Source organism: Colius striatus, chromosome 22, assembly GCF_028858725.1.
Source record: "Colius striatus isolate bColStr4 chromosome 22, bColStr4.1.hap1, whole genome shotgun sequence".
In the NCBI taxonomy this organism is placed as follows: Eukaryota; Metazoa; Chordata; class Aves; order Coliiformes; family Coliidae; genus Colius; species Colius striatus.
In genome coordinates this window covers 2,633,704-2,651,308 of record NC_084780.1, presented here as the reverse complement: position 1 = coordinate 2,651,308, position 17,605 = coordinate 2,633,704, and the positions used below count along the sequence as shown (strand labels likewise).

The window sequence follows — 17,605 nt, the reverse complement described above, 5'->3', positions numbered from 1 at the left end:
TCGCCACCCTGGGCTTACCTGGCACCCCCTCCCAGCCCCCCAGGAGCAGAGCAGCAGCCTCACCTGCTTCCTCGTGCGCGTCTTCCCCGTCCGCAGCTTGATGTAGCGAGCGATCAGTTCATTGCGACCTGCCGGCAGAGCACAGGGCTCACCCCGGGGAACCGGCCCCAGGACCGGCCTCTGGACCCCAAACCCACCCTCAGCCTGATGCTGGCTGCTCCTTAACCTGCTGGTGCTTAATGAGGGAGGGAGGGAGCACCAGGAGATGGCGCTGCCAGGATGGGTGCCCAGCCCCAGGGGCACGGGGTGGTCAGTGGGACGCACCTCAGGGCTCCCACCCCAGACAAAGGGGCTCAGATGGGGGTGACAGCCACTGGGAACCCCCCACACACTGTGGTGTCCCCAGACAGAATCACACGGGCTGGAGGGAGCTCCAAAGCTCATCCAGTGCAACCCCCTTGCCACAGCAGCACCACCTAGAGCAGAGCACACAGGAACTTGTCCAGCTGGGGCTGGGATGTCCCCAGAGAAGGAGATTCAACACCACCCCCCAAAAGATCACCCCTAAACAGCCTGCTCCCCTCAGCCCTTCCCAGAGAGGTCCTGGGGTGCCCCTCCTGCCACCCCACTTGTATCTGCGAGCCCCGCCAGCCTTTCTAGCAGTGTTTGCTAATGGCCTGGGTCTAATTTGAAGCAGAAGTGAGTTGCTTTTGCGCCACATTTGAGGGGCCAGCTGTGGCCAATCTATGCTCAAACGTCAGAGCAGCTGGGAGCTTTCTTGTCCCGGCCTTGGCCCCCTCCTTGGCTCCCCCTGCCCGGGGGCGGCCCCGCACGCCACATTGACTTTAATGGACCAGATGGTCGCGGTTGGAACTTGTCGAAATGCCCTTGGAGAGGGTTTGAGCTCTAAAAAAACCCAAACCAAACCCTTACAAGAAAAAACACACCCCCTCAGCCACCCCCCTGCCCTGGCTGTCCAACCCAACCAGCCCCCCCCCAGCTCCCCCTCCTTCCTTTCCCAGCCCCGGAGCAACTGGCCCCTCGGAGCCGGGGGACACGCAGGGACAGACAGGACCAGGTGCTGTGTGGAGATGGCTGTGCCTTGGGGTGTCTGTGCCATGCAGGAGATGAAGGGTGGGTGCTGGAATTGAGGGCACCCCTTGTATGGCAACCCCAGCAGCTCCCAGCCCTCCTGTGCTCCCAGCCTGCCCCAGCTCCCCAGCCTCAGTGCCCACCAAAGGCCGGGTCCCCAGGAGGGTCCTTTGAAGCCCAGGTGGGATCCTGCCCGCAGCAGGGTGCTGCCCAGGCCCTGTGAGGCTCAGGGTGCTGTGGGCATGCAGAGCAGCCCCTGGTGCTGAGCCCCAGCCTGGGGGTTACGATTCCACTGAGCACTCAGCATCCTGCCCTGCACACTCTGCTCCTGAGTCCCATCCTCTCCCTCACCAGCCCGTGGGAAAGAAACGCTGGTACCTCCATGCACCCCAGCTGGGGCAGTTCTGGCTCGGTATAGCACCCAGCACCCAGTGCCAAGCACCTCCTGCACCCATCCTGCCTCACTCCACGTCACAGCCACTGCCTCGAGCTGCACCCTCGCAGCCTCCCTGCAGCCAGCCCCGTGCTCATGTGCCTCATCCCTTGTCCCTGTCCCCCATGATTCACCCAGCCCATGCCATTCCCTCCAAGAGGGCATGTCCTCCTCCAAATTACCACATTCCCCAAATTCCTCTCCCCTGACACCACCACGTGAACCAGTTGGATGGGTTGGGTTAAAAATAACCCAGGCAACAGCCAGAGCACTCAGGGGCCAGCATGCCCATCCCAGCCCTCCCCCCAGCTCCCACCTGCTCCACCGCCCCCGCACTGCTGGCATCAGTGGGCATGGGCTGGCACGGCCATGGGCATCCCATGGGACCCCCAGAACAGGGGGAGGGAAGGACAGCACCAGCACCGGCCCTGGGGGTCCCTGCAAGCTCAGCACTGCTGGCTGGGGCTCCCTGGAGGTGCTGGGGAGGGTGGGGGGAGATGAAAGGCAGTCAGTGGGGGCTGCTGCCTCTTTAAGCAGCTGCCAGATGTATCTGAAAGGCTGGAAAAACCGGTTGGGGCTCGGGAGTGCTGCACAGGGCCAGGCTTCCACAGGGCCAGGGGCTGCACAGGGCCAGGGGCTGCACAGGGCCAGGCTTCCACAGGGCCAGGGGCTGCACAGGGCCAGGGGCTGCACAGGGCCAGGCTTCCACAGTCAGGGGCTGCACAGGGCCAGGCTTCCATGGGGCCAGGGGCTGCACAGGGCCAGGCTTCCATGGGGCCAGGGGGGTGCACAGGGCCAGGCTTCCACAGTCAGGGGCTGCACAGGGCCAGGGGCTGCACAGGGCCAGGCTTCCATGGGGCCAGGGGGGTGCACAGGGCCAGGCTTCCACAGTCAGGGGCCAGGCTTCCAGGGGCACTCCTGTGTCCCCCCACAGCTGCCAACCCCAAGACTCTGGGCTGGAGACCTCAGCAAGTGGGGTGGCACAGGGAGCCAGCATGGGGACAGGACAGTGGAAGCCTTAGCACCCCCTTGCTCCTCTCCCCCAGTGGCAGGTGAGCTGTTGCTGGTGATGGCAGCATCCCAGGCATGAATATCCTGCAGGCTGAGGATGGATCTGCTGGCCCTGATGCCTTTGGTGACAGTACTGGGTGACAGTAACATGGCAACCCAGCCCTGGGGGTGACACCATGGGAGGTGGAGGGGAGGAAGGAGCAGCCCCTACCCCAGCAGGGATGAGGACACCGTGGCACCTTTCCCTGTTCGCTGGTGGCAGTGTACAGCCCATGCCAGCATCACCCTGGGTCAGCATCACTCTGTGCCAGCATCACCCTGTGTCAGCATCACCCCACGCCAGCATCACCCCCTGACTGCACTGCCCATCCTCTTCCTCCCCAAGAGCGAGGTGTTTCAGGAGACACCAGAAACCAGGCTGATACTCTCCAAAAGCTCATTGCTGCAGTGGAGCCAACCAGCCAACAAAGCCCCTGAAAGCTGGTGGCGGCTCGGGGTGGGTGGGTGGCCCCTTGCTGCCTCCCACCGCCAGCTCTGGTTGCAGAGAGCCTGGGGAACCAGGCAGAGGCAGAGGGGAGCAGGAGGGCTGGCGCTGGCCTTGCAGCCCTGTGCCCTGCCCGCTCCCTGCCCCACGGCTTCACCAAACCAGTCTGTCCGGCAGGACAGAGAGCGGGAGGCAGCGCGCGGGGAGGGGACGCGGGTCACCGCCACCTCCCACCAGCCCCACCTGGGGGAAGCTGCTCTGGGGGCCGGGGGGATGCTCAGGACGATGCCCCAGCGTGAATGGGAGGCAGGAGCTTCGGCTTCACCCCCAGGCAGCCCGGCCTGGCCGCTGCCCCCCTCACTCACCGTACATCTTGCCCTCGTCCGACAGGATGATCTTGCGGCGGCCGCAGGGTGGGTAGATCGCCAGCGCCTCCTGGAAGCTCTGCTCGATGTCTGGACTCCACACCCCCTCGGCATCATTGTCCAGACTCTTGTCCATGCCGTCCTGGCCATCTTCCCGCCCCTCCCCGGGGCTGCCGCTGGCGTTCCAGCTGTTGGACGCTATGGTGCTGGCTGCTCTGGGCTCCGACCCCGAGCCCCCACGGACACACGACAACCTGCTGGGACACACGGGACGCCCGTCAGACCCTCACAGCTGCCTTCCCGGGGGTGTGGGGCTACAGCAAACAGCACGGCCCCAGCTCTGACCCCGCTGCTGGCCCTGTCCCCGCTCTGCTGGGAGCAACATCCCGGTGTGGGGCAGCAGACACACAAACGGGCAGAGCCTGTTTTTCTTGGGGGCAGAGCCGTGATTTCCATGTGGAACCCCAAATGTGAGCCACAAGTGACCTCCCAGAGTCCGCTCAAAGCTTGGGAAGGAAACAAGCCGGGTGCTGCATGGTCTGTGTGAGGAGCTCGGGCACACGGTGCCCACACCACAGCCTGAGCCCTGACCCTGCGCCAGTCCCCGCTGCCACCCTTCTGCCTCTTTCAGCCAGCCGGCCCTGGAACCACCCCCAGACCCCCCTTGGCCATGTCTGGCAAAGGCAGAGCTGGGCTTTGACGGGAGACACGGGGCAGCTCCGAGCCAGACCCTGCTAATGGGAACCAGGTGGCCGGAGCCCTTCTCCTGGCAATGGGACACATCCCCCCCGCTCCCAGCCAGGGCCGTGGGTGCTCCCCGGCTGGTGGGTGATGCCAGGGAGCCTTCACCCCTCCTCCTCCTCCTCCTCCTCCTCCCCGTGTCTGGGGCAGTGTTTTGCAACAACACGTTTGGCGGCAGCTGCGGGCGGTGGGAGCGGGAGAGGTGTCTCCTGCCGCTGCTTCCCGGCCGGGCTGGGAGTGTACAAAGGTCTCCAGCGCAGACATCTCCTTTTAAAGGAACTGCGGCAGCCCTGTGGCTGCGGCGCGCTCGGAGCCTCGGCTTCGGGTTCTGTTGTGTTGGGTGGTGGTTTGGTTTTTTTTTTTCCCCTTTCCCTTTTATAAAAAAAGAAGCATGTCCCCCTTCCCCTCCCCCCAGCCCGGCTCTCCCTCGCTGATGTGATGTCAGCCCCTCCAGCCCCTGCCGCCCGCCCCTGCCCCGCGTCTCCCCCCGCGCCTGCCGCTCCCCCTCTCGCCGAGCGCTCTGGCCAAATAAGGAGAACTGGATTGTAGGATGGAGCCAGCCGGCCGAGGCAGGGCCGGCGCTGCGGGGCTGGATGGGCCCCGCAACGCGCCGAGCCCCCGACAGCCGCGGTGCTGTGCGCGGTGCTGTGCGCGGTGCTGTGCGCGGTGCTGTGCGCGCTGCCGGGCGCTCCGCGGGGCTGCGCTGCGGGAACACTGCGGGCTGTGGGGGAGGGCAAGGGCAGCCCAGCGTGAGGAGCCAGGCAGGGACAGCGAGGGTGGGATGTGCACGGACCCCGCTGCTGCCTCCCGCTCCCACAGCTCAGCAAGTGCAGCGGGGCTCTGTCCCTGTGCGGCACCTACAATGGGGTGTGCGGCTGCCTCGGGTGGGCGCCCAGCCCTGCCTGCACCGTGGCAGCCTGAGACCTCCCGGCAGACCAGCACACCCCCAGACATGGGGGAACCTCAGATCCCCCCCGGCAGACCAGCACACCCCCAGACATGGGGGAACCTCAGATCCCCCCAGCAGACCAGCACACCCCCAGACATGGGGGAACCTCAGATTCCCCCCAGCAGACCAGGACACCCCCAGACATGGGGGAACCTCAGATTCCCCCCAGCAGATCAGCACACCCCCAGACATGGGGGAACCTCAGATTCCCCCCCAGCAGATCAGGACACCCTCAGACATGGGGGAACCAGAGGACCACCCCCAGCAGACCAGGACACCTCTAGACATGGGGGAACCTCAGATCCCCCCCAGCAGACCAGGACACCCCCAGACATGGGAGAACCTCAGATCCCCCCCGAGCAGATCAGGACACCTCCAGACATGGGGGAACCACAGATCCCTCCCCCAGCAGCCTGAGACCCTGCAGGTCCCAGACCCCACAGTCCCCTGGTGAACCCAGAGCCCACAGTGGCTTAGGACCCCGTGGCAGCCCCATGGCTCCCCAGCCTCAAGATCCGTCAGTGGCCTGGGACCCTGCAGCCCTGTGTCAGCCTGGGAGCCAGCAGTGTGCCAGACCTCACAGCACCACGGGCTGTCATCAGCTCACACCAAGAGAGGAAAGCCCCAGGAACTGGAGCCAGAGGTGGGGGTGGCTTTGCAGGGTCCCACCAGACTCCCTGCCCTCCTTGTCTCACAGGTGCTTTGGGGGCCAATGGTGAAGCTACAGGGCCAAAGGTAAAACCACAGGGTCAAAGACAAAGCAATAGGGCTGAGAGCAAATCGACAGGGCTGGCAGGATCCTGGAACAAGCTGCAATACCTGGGCCACTGTCCCCATGCTGGGCACTGCATGGAGACAGGGTCTGGCTGCCCCTACACCCTACCTACAGCCTGTGCCCCAGCTGCCAGGAGCTCCTCAGCCCCCCCTAGCACCCCCAGCCCGGGGAAAGCCTTTGCAGGGGAGCTGGAATGAGCAGGAGGGGGCTGCCAGGGCCAGGCTGAGGTGAGAAGCAGCAGCAGCAGCAGCAGCAGCAGCAGCAGCAGCAGCAGCAGCAGCAGCAGCAGCAACTCCTCCTCTCCCAAACCTGCTTTTGGCCAGGCCAAGAGGTTGGATTTCCTGGAGGGAGGGTGCAAGGCCCCTGCTGACGCAAAGCCCAGCTCCACCCAGCCCTTACAAAACAGCAGCAGCAATTAGGGAACCGGCAGGGCTGGCCGGCCCTCGGAGGGACCACAGGACAGACCTGCTCCAGGCAGGGAGGGGACAGACCTGACACCAAACATGTCACTGGCTCCTGCCTCCCGGCTGCTCCCCAGGGCCCAGGGGGACAGGCTCCTTCCCATGGCACAGGCAGGGCCTGGGGACCCCAGGGCTCAGGGAGCAGCCCCCATGAGCGGGATGCTCACTGGTACCCGTGCCAGGAGGGCAGCCTGGGCATCCAGCTCCCTTCCCTCTCTGTCTGTGGGGTCCACGCTCAGCCCAAGGCTTCAGAGGGTGCTGAGTGGGGGGGTTGCACCCTTGCAAGGTCCCTGAGCAGGTGCAGGATGGGTGCCTGCAGTGAGCAGGGGAGGATGCCTTTGGGGCAGCTCTTATCTCCCCACAAGGCCAAGGCTGAGCCCGAGACAGGGACAGCAGGGACAGTGTTCCCACGGGCTCACAGGGCTCAGCCCCAGCCCTGTGTGTGTGTGGGGGGGGCACCAGGGAGACCCAGAGCTTGGTGAGAGCTGCTTGGGGCTGGAGAGCCTGGAAAAGCAACAAGCCTCTTTAAACCCTGCAGAAGCAGAGAGGAGGGCTGCAAAGAGGGAAGGCTGCTCAGGACATGGGTGTTTTTTCTGGTGAATGGGGGGAAGGGAATATTTTTGAGGCAGTGGTTGTGGTTGGAGAAATATGGTGGGCACCTCACTGGGGCCAGGCATAGGTGCCAAGGTCAGGAGCAGGGTGCTGCTGGGACCAACACAACCAGCCACGACAGGGATTGGACTGGGGGCTTGAGGGGCAGCAGGGGAGAGAGCACTTGGGACTGGGAGCACAGGCACATCACTGCTCAGAGTTGAGCAGGGGCTGTGATGTGGGCAGAGGTGCCTGTCACACATGCAAAGCCCCAGGCAAAGGGCAGCACTCTGTCTCCATCCCTGTCCCAAGCCACCAAGGTGAAGGGAACAGTATGTTTCTCTGCCTCAGCATGCTCAGCCTCAAAAGCTCACACCACAAGCAGCACAGCCCCAGCAGCCCTCACACCACTCCCAGCCCCTGTATCTCAACTGTACCAGGGCACCCAGCAAAGAACTGGGGTCTGCACAAAGCAGGGGAGTGATACCCACCTGGCCAAGCAGCCCACCACGCCAGCCAGCCCTGCTTTGGCCAGTGCCATGGCACAGGGACTGATGCCTCTTGACAGTCCCAGCTGGTTCCCCAGCCAGGAGCAGTGTCAGCCCTGGGCACAGCCTCCTGCTCTCTTGCCCTTTGCAGACTGTGGGGAGGTGGCTATTGCCACAGCATCTCCCTGAACTGTGGGGGATTCAGGGCACAGTCAGCAGCACCACCTGCACAAGGGGCCCTGCAGCACAGCACGTCCCCAGCTGACACCATGCAGGGGACAAGATGTGATGCAGAGTGGCACCAAGGTCCTTACTCAAGGCTCCACCAGCCCATGGTGAGGTGGCACCAGGACCCCACAGGATGGTTTTCCATGGTGCTGGGGACACTGAGAGGGTCTGCAGATCCTGCAGAGGTTGGAGGGGGGAGGTCTGGCTGCATCCCAGCTGCAGTCTGCCCTGTCATGTGCAGGCCCAGGGCAATCCAGCCCTTCTCCCTCCCTCCCTGCACCCGCATCTCACAGCGGAAGAATAAAAGTTCACCAACAAGCCCAGGCAAGTGCAGCCCAGAGCAGTGCAGAGGCTCACTGACACAGGCAAAGTGAGCCCCACAGCAGCCCAGAGCAGTGCAGAGGCTCACTGACACAGGCAAAGTGAGCCCCACAGCAGCCCAGAGCAGTGCAGAGGCTCACTGACACAGGCACAGCTCAGCCCCACAGCAGCCCAGAGCAGTGCAGAGGCTCACTGACACAGGCACAGCTCAGCCCCACAGCAGCCCAGAGCAGTGCAGAGGCTCACTGACACAGGCACAGCTCAGCCCCACAGCAGCCCAGAGCAGTGCAGAGGCTCACTGACACAGGCACAGCTCAGCCCCACAGCAGCCCAGAGCAGTGCAGAGGCTCACTGACACAGGCACAGCTCAGCCCCACAGCAGCCCAGAGCAGTGCTGAGGCTCACTGACACAGGCACAGCTCAGCCCCACAGCAGCCCAGAGCAGTGCAGAGGCTCACTGACACAGGCACAGCTCAGCCCCACAGCAGCCCAGAGCAGTGCTGAGGCTCACTGACACAGGCACAGCTCAGTCCCACAGCAGCCCAGAGCAGTGCTGAGGCTCACTGACACAGGCACAGCTCAGCCCCACAGCAGCCCAGAGCAGTGCAGAGGCTCACTGACACAGGCACAGCTCAGCCCCACAGCAGCCCAGAGCAGTGCTGAGGCTCACTGACACAGGCACAGCTCAGTCCCACAGCAGCCCAGAGCAGTGCTGAGGCTCACTGACACAGGCACAGCTCAGCCCCACAGCAGCCCAGAGCAGTGCTGAGGCTCACTGACACAGGCAAAGTGAGCCCCACAGCAGCCCAGAGCAGTGCTGAGGCTCACTGACACAGGCACAGCTCAGTCCCACAGCAGCCCAGAGCAGTGCTGAGGCTCACTGACACAGGCACAGCTCAGCCTACACTGACAGACACAGCTCAGCCCCACAGCAGCACAAAGTGCCACTGTTGCTGCCCATGCCAGCATAAGGCCACTGTCGCCCCCTGCCCATGGCTGGCACCAGTGGTCCCTGTGCTCTGGAGGTGATGGGGGAAGGAGCCCCTGTCCTGCCCAAGCTGAGCTGGCTCAAGAGAGGGGCTGGGAAGGTGCCCTGGCCTCGCTGCACTGAGCTCCCTGGGGACAGTTCTCTGGTGACAATGCCAAGAGGGGCTCCTCCATCACACAGCAGGCTCTGTGAGACCCCAAAGGAGCAAACCCCAAAGCTGAGGCTCCCAGGCACCCCAGCTCTTCCCCACATCCCTCCTGGCACATCAGGGCTCAGTGAGAAGGGGGCTGGGGGTCCAACAGCAGGCATCAGTGTGTAGGCAGGCAGAGGCCTTTGGTAAGATGCTCCCTGTTCCAGGCAGGGTCACTGATGTGCCCCTTGTTTTGGGCAGGAGAGCTCTGGCTGGTACCTGCTGCCATCTCTGCCCACCCTACCATGTGTCTGGGAGAAATGCCACCCGTGCTGTCAACACAGCCACCAGCTCCAAGGAGCCCTTTTGAAGCAAACCTGAAAGCCTTGGGGCTCCCAGGGCATCCCACCAAGTCCTTGACATGCCAGAGAAGATGCTGCCCTTCCTCTGGCAGCCCCAGGACAGTGTACAGAGCCTGGACACTCTCGGCTGAGCAGGACCCTGCAGCACTTTCCTTGCAATAGCCAAGCACTTCTTTGCAGGCAGCCTGATGCTGGCAGCTCGCCCAGGGACCCTTCAGGAACCTCTTGCCCCATGTCCTGCCTCAGACCCTTCCCTGATTCCCCAAGGGGCACCGTGCTGGCTGGCACACGGCCCTCCCAGAGACACCCAGCAGCAGGGTGAGACCAAGCTCAGTGGGGAAGGGGGTGGGAGGAGGTTTGTTGACACCAGGCTCCTGTCCCAGATGTCTCTCAGGCTGCAGTGAGGGATTCCCCAGCTGGGAAAAGACTAAAGGCCGCTGCCCTGCTCCTTTCCCAACCAAGTTTGCGCCTCCCTGCCAGGAAGAACCATCCATTCTCTCCCCAGATGGGCCCTCAGTGTGGGCTGGGGACCTGGGCAGTGGCAGAGCCCCCTGTGCACCAGGCCAGCTCCCCGTGAGAGAGCACAACTCATTTCCTCCCCTCTATCGTTTCCCGTCCCTTCCGGCTTGGCGCGCGGCTCAGGAAGCAATCAGAGCGGGGAAACCACAGGAGGCCACGTGGCAGCATCCCACCACGGTCCATGGCACTGCCAGGGCTGCCCTGGGCACGTGCTCCACGGCTCCAGCCGGGCTCTCGCAGCCACAGGAAGGCCTGAGCCCCTTCCCGCAGGGATGCTCACATCCCTCACCCCAACAGTCTGTGGGTCAACAAGGAGGAAACTGGAGGGATTTGCCCCAAATAAAAACCCCCCAACAATTTAGGCAGGGAGGAGGGAAAGGACGAGGCAAACCCCAGGGCACAGCCTGAGATGCTTCATCCTAAGGGCAGAACCGAGCCCTCCCTCTCCTCCTCTTCCTCCAGCCCCGGTAGGGCGGCAGAGCTGGGCTTCGGCTGCTGGAGGACCAGAGCTGGCTTTGCTCAAGCCTCCAGGCTGAGGACCTGAGGGCAGGGGACAGACGGACACCGTAACCCAGCTTCCCTCCCTGGCCCAATTAGGGCCTCCCTGCCCAGCCAGGCCGGGGCGTTTCACCCAGCAGAGCATAAATAGAAAGCTTTTGCAGCATTAATTGCTCTCTGCGTTATGAAACGAGCTGGATGGAAATAACAGGGTTGGAGTCACCTGATGGGGACGAGCCACAGCCACGGCCATCCCGTGACACCCCAGCGTTGGGGTGCTGGCCGTGGCACCCACTGGGCACTGCTCAATTCACTCCTGTGCCAAAACACGCCCGTCCTAGGACGTCTCTCACGGAACATCTGTAGAGGAGCTTGGGGTGGCCAACACCGAGTCCCTGGGGTCTCCCAGCACTGCTTGTCCCAAGGGCAAGTCAGGGGTCCTGGGGTCAGGGGAGCCCTAGGCCAAGCAGCCCGTGCCTGTAGCAGGATGGTGCCCTGGGTACCCTGCCAGTCTCTGGCTTCATTCCTGAGAGGAGAAATGCCTCCACAGAGCAGTTCTGCATGCTGCTGACCACATTTTTATGCCATTGCGGCAGGGGCAGGGAAAAATATCTTCCAGGGGACGCCAGTTGCCAGGCAAAGAGGAGGAGGAGGAGGAGGAAGAGGAGGAGGAAGGCTGCAATGCATTTCACACCTGCCCCCAGCCGCCTCCACCCCCACGAAACCCAACCCTGCCCAGGGAGCAGCTGCACCCGCTGCCTGCACCGTGGCACCCAGCACCACCAGCTGAGCAGAAACCCAGCGGGGTGGGGGGTGCAGGAGCTGACCCAGCCCCAGGCACTGGGGGCTGTCAGGCCTCACCCTCCCAGCTCAGACACAGCCCCGGCAGCCAGAGGCTGGGGCACAACCTGACAGGGCAATGTCGCTCAGTTAGTGTCACCCTGGCGAGGTGGCACGTTTGCAATGAGCTCACCACACTCAGGGCAGCATCAAGCTGAGGCCTTGCACTTAATGCAGGAGCTGGATGGGCTGCTGAGCACTGCCCTGCACAAACCACATCACTGGTTTGGACTCAGAAAGGGCTATTTCAGGTTAGCACCGTTTCACTGCATGCCATCAGCCCAGCCCAGCACAGCCAGGTGCCCGTGGCAGAGCATCAGCTTCACCCAGCGCCTCTCGCTGCTGCCCCAGAGCTGGGATTGGGCACAGAGACTGAAGAATGGCTCTGGAATCCTCGGGGAGGAAAGCTGCTAAAAATACATGGAGGCAGTATTCTTGGTAAAAGAAGGAGCTCTGGCAAAAGGCATCGCCCATGGTGCCAAGAGAGCCTGGCACAGTGCAGCACCCCCCCAGCACGCCGATGGCCAACCCCCGAGCCTCTGCTTCATGATGCCACCCAGGCAAGGCTGTGAGCAGGGCACCCCCCGTGAGAGCCAGAGCCCAAACTCATGGCACAGATGAGCAGAGGCACTGCCAGGACAGCACCCTCCCCAAACACACGGGCAAGGAGCCAGGCAAGGGAAAAGCAGGGTCTTGCAGCAGACCTTTGCTCCTGGAGCGCGATGCGCCCGGAGCTCCCTGCTAACAACACCCCAGCGCTCGCCTGGGTCAGGGGCTCTCGTGTCTCTGTTCCTCTTCTAAAACCTGAATTGCCAGAGCTGGGGGCTGGAGTTTGAGGGAGGGGGGGAAGGGGAGGAAGGCAGGAGCTGGCTGCCTCTGGGGGAAGGGCGGGCGGCGAGGAGCTGGCATGGGAACAGCCCATCCTCCACGCATGCCGCGCCGCGTCTGTAAACTTTGAACATCTTCCGGAGAGAAGTTTAGTGGCTATTGTGAACAGCTGGATCTAATTTTACGAGGAGTGAGGAGGAGACAGTCGTGGGGAAATAATCAAGACTTGGAGCTCCCTCCCAGGCGAGGATCCCTGAGCCTGGACAGCCCCTCCTGCCTCTCCTGCACCCCGCTGCGGGGCAGCGCCGGCGGGACGGCCGCGGGGGAAACTGAGGCACGGAGCTCAACCGTGTGCTGGGTGATGCAAAGCGGGACCCCAGGCAGCTGGAGCGTTGCCCCTCTGTGGGTGCCTGCTCCAGGCACTGCTTTTCCCTGCAGCAGAAGGTTGAACTGCTGATGCTGGGTCACCTCCTCGGTCCAGAGCGGCATTTGCAGAGCCCGGGACCCCCGGTGCTCACCCTCAGTGCTCGTGGGCACAGCGGCACATGCACCCCTCTGGCTGGCTGCTTCCACGAGGCTCTGCCCACCTCCTAAAATTAGCTCCAGCTCTGCTGTCCCATCCCCAGCCACCCCCTGCAGCCGGGGAGCTCTGCCAGCACGGGCTCAGGCTCCCCACCGACCTCCCCCGGGGAAAAGGGGACAGACCAGCCTCCTCCAGCTCGCCAGCCGCCAGCATTGCCCAGTGCCCCTTCTCATGGGGTGAAGCACAGCCCTGAAGTTGCTCAAGTCACCCTCTCTCGCTCGTATGAAGACGGTGGAGGATGAGCTCTGTGTTGGCTTCAGCCAGCTGAGCCCCGGCACTCCTCATGGCACAGGCAGTGCCCAGCTGGGAGGCAGTGTCAGGCTGCACGGGTTGTGCCCTGGGTCTCAGTGCCACTCCTGTGTCATGGCACGTAACAGGGGACGCTGGGGACATCAGGCCCTTGCATCCAGCCGGGACCAGGTGAGGGGATGTGCCCTGTGGGATTTGCACTGCTGGGGTGTGATCAGAACCTGGTGTTTCTTGGGACCTTTTGCCTGCAGGATACCCTCAGCTGTGCCAATGCAGAGCCCTACACAAACATCATCCCCACAGGGCCACCAGCTGCCACTGCCAGGGATGAGACCCTGGGGTTGGTGGCCCATCACCTCTGAAGGCTTCAGCCACACGTGCTCACCACAGAACCCAGCTCCATGGGGAGCCCCAAACAGCGCCCAGCACCACATCAACCCCACTCCGCACTGCCACAGGTGAGGGGCTGCCCAGCACCACGAGGACATTCTGCCAGGGCCCCTCTCTCCCATTTCACAGCAGGGGGAACAAAAACCCCCCGAAGGCCCTGGAGCTGCAGCGGCGTGTCCAGACCCGCAGCGGGATGCGGCTGCGTTATCGCAGGGTGGGGGGCGGCTGCTGCCACGTGCCTGCTGCAGGCTGGCGCGGGGCACGGCCCCACTGGCTCACCCCATCATTACCTTCCCTCCCTCCTTCCCTCCCTCCAAAAAAACATTTCATAAGCCGCCACGTGACGGTGGCAACAGCAACCGCCCACACGCCTCAGGTGCCTGCCCCGGCCGCAACACGCAGGTGCCCGCGCTCGGCCGCCGCAGCCCCCGGCACGCTCCCGGCTGCCCACCCACCCCAAACAACGCCTCACACGCGAGGCTGAGGAGTTCAGGGCATGGCCTGCTCACCTGGGAAATGTCCCAAGGATGGGAGCTCCCAAAACCAAAGGGATTTGGTTAGAGCCCACCCAGCGGCAGCGGCCCGACGCCGTGACGGCACTGCCAGCCCCTCACAAGTGCTGTCAAGGGTTTGATGAGGGAGAAGCTGCGTGAGATGAGGCATCTTTTTGGACAGCATCCATCCTGTCTATTGACAGGCAGAGGGATCCCAGGCTCACAAAGAGCCCCAGGATAGCTCTTGCCACACAAACCCCGGCAGAACCCTCAGTCAGGGCTTCGCAGCCCGTTCTCCTCCTTTCCCCTCCATCCTCCGCTCCCACAGACAAGTACTAAGGCAGGAAAACACCTTTTCCCTACAAACAACCCAAAATTGCCCAATTCCCTGCTTTGCAGTCACTGTGTGCCTCCACCTCTCCTGCTGCCCGGCTCACCTTCCACCAGCCTCGTGCCCTCTGCGTGTTTGACGGGCGCTGAGTGGCTCCTCGCTTTTTAATACATTAATTACAGCTGATTACCACTGCCACCCCCACTCCCCAGAGCCCTGACCTGCTCACACTCCGCTGGGAAAGGCCTCCTTCCTTTGGCACGGTGCTGAGGTCACCAGGACTCACTTCCTGACCCGCTCAGTGGTGGCAAGATGAGGATTAAATGGCAATTAAAAGGAGATGCTGGTGCTGGCGTTGTGATAAATACTGACCGTATGTCATGGGAAATGGGTGGGAAGGAGAAGTCCCTTTTATTGATGGAGGCTGGAAGGGGTTTGCTTTCCAGGAGGGGGGTGTTAGAGGTGTGATGGCTGCTGGAGCATTCACCTCTGCATCCTTTTGCCCCTAAAATGCCCTCAGTTGAAGCATCCCCCTGTTCCAAGCTGAGCCCCAAGGCTGCCCTTGCCCTGAGGGCCCTTGAGATACCCAGGTGTGGCTTAGGCCAGGCATCTGGAGCCCACCACAGAGCCCACCACTGAAGGGTTATTTCTGTTGGAACAGCCAGAGCAGTGCCAGTCGTGCGCTCACCCCAGGGAGGCGGCTGGGTGCTCCAGGTCTCCTGGGCATGACAACACTCTGCCATGGCACCTGACTCCTCACCCCACAGCAGCCCCTTCCCATGGGAGTGCTGGCCCTTGCAAACCCAAACAGGCTCAAATCCAGCACCTTCTCTCACCAGGACCCTCGTGCCTGTCCTCTCCAGTGGGGAGGTGCAGGGAAACACCATTCGGGCAGTGTTGAGGTGACCAGCCCCAGTCCCAGCCTCAGTCCCAGTCCCAGTCCCAGCCCCAGTCCCAGTCCTAGTCCCAGCCTCAGTCCCAGTCCCAGTCCCAGCCCCAGTCCCAGTCCCAGTCCCAGTCCCAGTCCCAGTCCCAGTCCCAGTCTCAGTCCTAGTCCCAGTCCCAGTCTCAGTCCTAGTCCCAGTCCCAGTCCTAGTCCCAGCCTCAGTCCCAGTCCCAGCCTCAGTCCCAGCCCCAGTCCCAGCCCCAGTCCCAGCCCCAGTCCCAGTCCTAGTCCCAGTCCCAGTCCCAGTCTCAGTCCTAGTCCCAGCCCCCGCCCCAGCCTCAGTCCCAGTCTCAGTCCTAGTCCCAGCCCCAGTCCCAGTCTCAGTCCTAATCCCAGTCCCAGTCCTAGTCCCAGCCTCAGTCCCAGTCTCAGTCCTAGTCCCAGCCCCAGTCCCAGTCTCAGTCCTAGTCCCAGTCCCAGTCCCAGTCCCAGCCCCAGTCCCAGTCCCAGTCCCAGTCCCAGTCCCGCCACCATCTCCACTTTTCCCCTGGCTTCACTGTTGGGTGGCCTTGGCAAACCCTCACCCCGTTTGCTTTGTGGACCCTTTTCCTCTCATCCTGCAGAGAAACAACTCCCTGTGACCTCCCCCCAAAGCCAGCAGCGGGGCTGGGCTTTGGGGCTGCGCAGGCCCCTCAGGGCTCAGGGGTGGGCTCACGGGGCCTGCTACACCCCAGTTTGTCACTCACCCTTGCGAGCACCCCCCCAAAACTGGGGAGGGGGTGTGTGTCCCGCTGGCAGGGCCCCCAGGGAGCCCGGGCAGTGCCAAAGGCCTGACTCACAGCACGCACGTACCCGAGGGGAGAGAGGACACCGGAGCCCAAAATACCCCGGCGCGCCTGACACCGGAGATTATCGCTTCGCCGTGGGACAGTCGCCCGGCCCAGCTCACCCTGGCTCCTCACAAAGCACCAAAACCCCCCCAAAACCTCTGCCCTTGCCTTTTCCCCCGCGCTCTGTGCCAGCCACGGGGAGCTGCAGGGTGCCAACCACCACGGCAGGGCCTCTGGTACCATTCCCAGCTGGTTTCTCCTCAAACTATGGTTGGGGGTGGTGTTTTTGCCCCCCTCAGGTCAACCGTGTTGCGCAGGGCCCTGGTGGTTTTGGGGAACAGAGGTGGGCAGCACCGCAAGGGCTTGGCCTTATTTCTCTTCCAAGGGGGAAGGTTAAGGGGAAGAAAAACACCAACAGCCCCAAACCGAAGGAGGGTGTAAAAAGAAAACAATAATAATAATAAAGATGACACACTGCAGAAAATTATACACCTAATTGCTGCCTCGTTAGCAGTGCGCCTCTATGACGAGGCACAAAGTGTGTTGAGCACACAGTCAGGGGATGGTCACCCCCTCCATGTGTGTGACACACGTGTAACGTGACACGCGTGTGGCCCCCGCAGCCCCCCGGGCCCTTCCCGGGCGGGTTATCGCTTTCTATACGCCTGGCGCCCGCGCCCTCCGCGCTCCCGACCTATGGGCCATACGGTACACAAGGCCCCTTTGTAACCCCACAGCCCGCGCCCGCCGCGAACCCCGCGATGTGCCGCGGCGGCGGGACGGGGGCGGCGGCGCGGCCCCGACGGGGCGGGGACCCGGGCAGGGAGAGGCTGTGCCCCCCTCACACACACACACACGCGCCGGGACCCCGCCAGCGGGGACTGAGGCGGCCCTGGGGGGGACGAACCGGGCTGCCGGGGGTGCGGAGCGGGTGGGCTGCGGGAGCCGCCGCCCCCCAGCCCGCGCCGGGGCTCAGCGCGGCCGGAGGGCTTGGGGCCGGGAGGAAGGAGGCGCCGGACGAGGAGGAGGAGGAGGAAGGGGGGGGTTGGGAATCTCTTCCCGGCCAGCACTTACCTGCTCCGTGCTTCGGAGGGGCTGGGCCGGCCGCAGGTGCCGGGAGCGGGGCCGGGAGCGGGGCCGGGCCGGGCCGGGCCGGGCGCAGGAATGCGGGCAGCGCGGCGGGCTCCCGGGTCCGCGCACCCAGCCAGGCGCAGCGACGGGAAAGTTTATGCAAGGGAGGAGCAGAAAGTTGGGAGTCAATCAGGAGGCGGCGGGGCCGGGCCGACCCTCCTCCCTCCTCCCGCTGCCCTCCTCCCTCCTTCCCTCCCTCCTTCCCTCCCTCCTTCCCTCCCTCCCTCCGGCCGCCGACCCTCCCTCTCTCCCCGCCCGCGCCTCCGGGCCGCCGGCGGTCCCCGACGGGGCAGCGGGGTGTTTGGGAAAGGGCAGCCACGGATCCCGGCCCGGCCCGGGCTCCGGGAGCGCCCTCTAGGAGCCTTCCTCCCCCTCCTCCTCCTCCGGATGCAGGCCCGGACCCAGGCTTCAGGGTGCTGCTGTCCCGTCTCGTCACCAGCCAGACAGGGTGACACTTTCATCCCTTCCTGCACAGCTTCACTGGCCTCTGCAAGCCTTCATCCTCCTCCACACATCCTCACCCTCCTGTGCCCACCTTCATCCTCCTGCGCTTGCTTTCATCGCTCTGCACTCACCTTGATCCCTTCTGCAAAGCTTCACGGCCCTT

The 17,605-nt window shown here is 63.7% G+C and overlaps 1 protein-coding gene across 1 annotated transcript in view; it reads right to left on the bottom strand.

Moving 5' to 3' along the window:
- TEAD3 (TEA domain transcription factor 3) overlaps positions 1 to 17,050 on the bottom strand; it is a 30,319-nt gene extending 13,269 nt beyond the window's left edge. Inside the window, exons 1-3 of the mRNA XM_062013577.1 lie at positions 16,942 to 17,050; positions 3,386 to 3,642; positions 64 to 128 (exon numbers count right to left, since the gene is read on the bottom strand). Of these exons, the coding sequence (XP_061869561.1) occupies positions 64 to 128; positions 3,386 to 3,521 (201 nt within the window). The 5' untranslated portion in view covers positions 3,522 to 3,642; positions 16,942 to 17,050. The remainder of the gene's footprint in view (positions 1 to 63; positions 129 to 3,385; positions 3,643 to 16,941) is intronic.
- Positions 17,051 to 17,605: the final 555 nt, after the last annotated feature.